This window comes from Humulus lupulus, chromosome 5, assembly GCF_963169125.1.
Source record: "Humulus lupulus chromosome 5, drHumLupu1.1, whole genome shotgun sequence".
In the NCBI taxonomy this organism is placed as follows: Eukaryota; Viridiplantae; Streptophyta; class Magnoliopsida; order Rosales; family Cannabaceae; genus Humulus; species Humulus lupulus.
The window spans coordinates 177,096,639-177,101,342 of NC_084797.1; the positions used below are offsets into that span (position 1 = coordinate 177,096,639).

The 4,704-nt window shown below is 35.9% G+C and overlaps 1 protein-coding gene across 1 annotated transcript; it reads left to right on the forward strand.

The window, feature by feature from the left end:
• Window positions 1–1,356: 1,356 nt before the first annotated feature.
• LOC133779729 (uncharacterized) lies at window positions 1,357–3,096 on the forward strand. The gene has a single exon (XM_062219649.1). It carries the CDS (start codon window positions 1,357–1,359, stop codon window positions 3,094–3,096), a length of 1,740 nt encoding a protein of 579 aa, XP_062075633.1.
• The last annotated feature ends 1,608 nt before the right edge of the window (window positions 3,097–4,704 follow it).

Sequence of the window (4,704 nt, forward strand, 5' to 3'; positions counted from 1 at the left end):
TTTCCTCCGAAAATCATTGGGGGTTTGTTCTCTTTAAATTGTCTTGTTATGATGTTATCCGCTTGATCAATTGTGTGTTATTCAAAGTTAAGAAAATTGTCAATCAATTTGAAAATTTTGTTTTGTGTCAAGCTGGATAATCTGACTTGTGTTTATGAACCTTTGGTTGCATATTCTTGAGAGAAATTTAATCAATTCCTCCTAGGCATATTCGAGTAAATTAATCAATGTATAATGTTTGAGCTTCCTTTTGTGTAGCATTGTTTCAAGCTCCTGTGAAAGAATAGAGCTACATACATCAGTGTGTGAAAGCCATCTTTTGAGTAAGTTGGAACTTTGTAATTCAGAGTTATGAAGAGGATACGCTACCATAGAAAAGGGCTACCACTAGTGTAGTGTGACAGCGTCTTCATGGGTTACAATTATTATTAATATCAAAAAAGACTTATTTGTCATTGGGCAATGTCCCTTGCATACACTGTCACACACTTATGCTTGAAACAATGCAATAAAAATTGTACACAGTTTATAAAAAATAAAAAAAATGTGTGGAAGACTCATACATGTTGATTGATTCACTTAAGAATATGTGCTTGTGACTGAATTGTGGTCTATTTCTCTCGAATATTCTTTCTAATTTTTTATTTTCACAAGTGTTCTTATCCATGGTATACACTAACACTTATTCTCATTTGCTTGATTTTATTCTTATCAGGATGACTCACATTGTTCAAAGCATAATTTTTTAGGCTGAGTTTTTATTTTTGTGCATATATAAAATGAAAATTAAAAATAATAATAATAATAAAAAATTTTGACAAGGAAATTCATGGTGGACCGAATCATTGTGGTAATTATGTGAAATTATGCATTTAATTTGTGTGATTTAATATATTCTTGGTCTCCAAGGAATTTATTTTGTCCTTTTTCTTAATTTGGAATACCATGATTTGTATCTTTATTGTCTTGTACCTTGTTTAGAATTGTTAAAAAAAAAAAGGAAAAGGTCAATTAGAAGATCGTGTGGTGTATTTTTCGGTTACCTTTTTTGGATTGTCATTTTATATCTATTTCCTCTTATAAAATAATACAAAAGAAAGGGTAAGGTTTTATGTAGATCGTGTGTCTTCAAGATTGTTTCCTTTCTTGTTTAATTAAAACAATTTTTTTTAATAATAAAAAAAAGGAAACCTCTTTTTGCCGTGGGTATCCAAATTGGGTAAGTGTTGTCTTTAAAAAGCTTGTCATTACCCTATTTCTTCTCACCCACGATCTCTCTAAGTCATTTCTTCTTCTTCTAATTTTTTTTCTCTCATTTTTTTTTGTAAGTGCTTTCTTTTTTTCAGAGAAGAAAAAATGGTGAGAACTCGTGGTGCTTCCTCCAAGAAGATCCCTGCTTCTCAATCCCGAAAGGTGCCATCTCCTTCGCCTCCTCCATCTGTGTCAATGACACCTCTTTCTGTTCCAGCACCTGCCACATTTGTTGGGAAGACTTGCAAATCCAAGGCACGCAAGAAGGTGTTCTCCCTCTCTAATGAACACCCCATGGTGTTTCCAGATATCTCTGCTGACATTGTCGATGTTGCACCACCATTTGAAGTGGTGGTGCCCTCTCGAGCCAAGGACCTATCTCCTCTTTCGATTGATTCATCTCTGGCGGCTAGGGAAAAATCAAAATCTGTTTCATCTTCTTCCAAAGCTGCTGCTGCTGGGTTGCTCAAATTGACCTTGAAGCCGAGCCAGTCCAAGAAAAATTCTGTGACTCCCAAAAGGAAATTGGGGTTGGACATGTCTTCTTTCCCCTTGACTGCTACCAAGAAAAGATTGAAGGATCATCCTCCTTCTCTGTCATCCTCCGAATCTGACCCTGAGGAAGAAAAGTCCGAATCTGAAGCAACGCGTGATACCACCTTATCTGATGAAACGGTTCCTGACAATGCAGAATTAGAGGTTGAGTCTGATGAGCCAGAAAAAGAAGACAGTTTCCTTTCTGAACAAGAAGCTGCGTCTGACTCAGAACCAATTGCAACTCCTTTGTCATCCAAGGCTAAAGGAAAGAGACCTATTTCTGATCCTACACCTTCTCCAAAACGTTTAGGTGTAAATTTCAAACCTTATTCTTCAATTTTTTGTTATAATGATAATGCTCGTGATATGGTTCTCTATGCTCAAAGGAAATTTATCATTGAGAGAAATTATGTCCTGAGTGATCATCGGCCTTATCGTGTGTTAACAATGCTTCAAGATCGAAAATGGACAGGCTCTTTGGTTAAATTTACTGGTTTTGTGGATAGAATAGTCAAGGAATTCTATGTCAATCTTACTAATGAAATTATTGAACCTAAATCTTCTCTGTATAATAAAGTGTTTGTTAGGGGCAATTGGTTCTCTTTTTCTCCTCAAGACATTGCCCTTGCTTTGCATCTTCCCCTTGATGTCGAGGATGATGATGATGTTGCCTCTCTTGACAAGGACATGGTTATCACTGAATTGGTAGGGAAAAAAATGGTATGGCCATCTAATACAGTCATCTCGGTTTCCAATCTCACCTACACTTATGCTGTCCTCCATAAGTTTGCCACAACAAATTGGAAGCCCACTTCTCACACCGCCACTATCTCTTTTGATATGGCATCATTTTTGTACAAGGTGGGGACCGATCTTGGTATAAATTTGGCTTTGGTTATTCATGATCAAATCATTGGGTTTCGCAAAGGTAATAGGAAAAACTTGAATCTTCCTTTTCCTCAAGTTATTTATAAAGTGTTGAGTATGCAGAAAAAAGATCTCCAACGTGATCAAGAAGACTTGGTGGCACCCACTACTGCTGCTTCCTACAAGGCCTCTGCTCCTCCTACTGAAGCCACTGCTGCTCCATCAACCAAGAAAGTCAAGCCCCAATCTCTGAAGATTGCCTCGGATGATATTCCTCATGCCTCCTCCTCTGTTGCCACAGATTCAGGACTTGTTGCAACAGAAATAGCTGTTGTTCGAGCCTCTGTTGATTCTTTGGCTACTCGAGTGATGTCAATTGAAGGACTGCAACGTTCTGTGTTGGAGGCTATTCAATCTCTGTCCAAAGATCTAGTCGTTTAATTTTATTTTAGTTTTTGTCAATTAAACATTGATACTCTCTTTTGTTTTATGGTTTATAGTTCTTTGGCTTCTTTGAAAGACACAAAGGGGGAGAGTATATACTTTCCAAAAACCTGCTTGTTGTTGTTTTGTTTAACTCTGGACTTTCTTATTTTGCGGGGGAGTTAAGTCTAGTTTCTTTACATGTTTGTTATAAGTTAATGCATGTTTTCAGGGGGAGTTCTTTCTCTTTACTTATCACTAACATTTGTGTTGCAGGTTTTTGAATTAATTTCGTCTATCAAATTGCCAAAGGGGGAGATTGTAAAATCTTTTATTGGCATATTTGATAATATTGACAAAATTAATTAAATGAGTATTTTCGAAAAATGGGTAGTTTCCTCTTTTGTTGAAATGTGTCTTTTTATAATCAGATTATTATATATATGTTAATAAAATAAATATATAATTTCCTATAAAAGAATATATTTTCTTGAAATGGAAATTACTGGTATTTATTCTTATGTTTTGATCTGATTTATTTGTCCAGAAATCGTGTACAGCTTGCAGTGCTAATGTAGATATTGTTTCTTTATTTATTTAAGGAAACTGGGTTGAAAAACTGTCCAGGTTCAATGAATATGTTTGAACGGATTGCCAGTCTGTTTGAAACAGATTCTGACTTTCCTGTTTTGGAAGTTTTTCAATTTATTGGCTGATTGGTTTCTGATTTGTTTTCCACGAACTAGAGGGATTCTAAAAAGTATATAATCATCCTTAGGTCCCTGGTTTTTTATTATCTCTCTTGGTGTATCATTTTCCAAATATTTTTCAAGTTTTAGAGAGACTTTTTATTATGTGAAGAACTTGAGTCCAGCAAGTTCTTAGTGGTTTATTACAGTGTACTTCTGTATTGTTTTCCTTGTGTTAAATGTGCAGCTTGAACACACTTGGACATTGGTCATCAAGCTTCAGGAGAAGTCTTGTTCGTGAGTCACTTTTCGGGAGGAAAAGTGCAAGTGTTATGATTTGAAGGATGTTCAAGATCTTAGCACTTCAGAAATTTGATTAGGAGTTTAGATTACAACAGTTGCGACAAATTCAAGAGGGAGTCTTTATTTGTATAAGTCAATTTGGTTTTGTAATCGTTTAGACATTCTTCTAATAAATTTCATTCTCTGGGCGTGGCCTCGTGGACTAGTAGCAATCTGCAAAGATTGCTGATACCACGTAAAAAATTGTGTGTTCTTTACCTCATGTTCGTTTTTATCTTCTGGTCACAAACTATTTAAACATATTTGGTTTCTGTTCAAACAGTCTTTATGTCTGTTTAAACATTTCTGTAACAGGTCAACAATTAATTATTTAATTTGAATAATTAAGTTGGTAATCATAAAAAACGGAATTTCAATTTTCAAGGCCAGGCTTTGCCCTAGTGTGATCCCCACAGAGGCCTTCATGCACCTCCTGCAAGATACTTTTGGCTTCCTTTGGCAGAACACACCGTAGTAGAGGAAATGAGTGGCCACATCGGTATAGCGTACCGTTTATGATTGTGTACCTTGGAGCTTGATAGAGTACTCTCCTAACGTCTTTCCGCTCGTCAGGCAATTTTCCTGTCGTAAGATA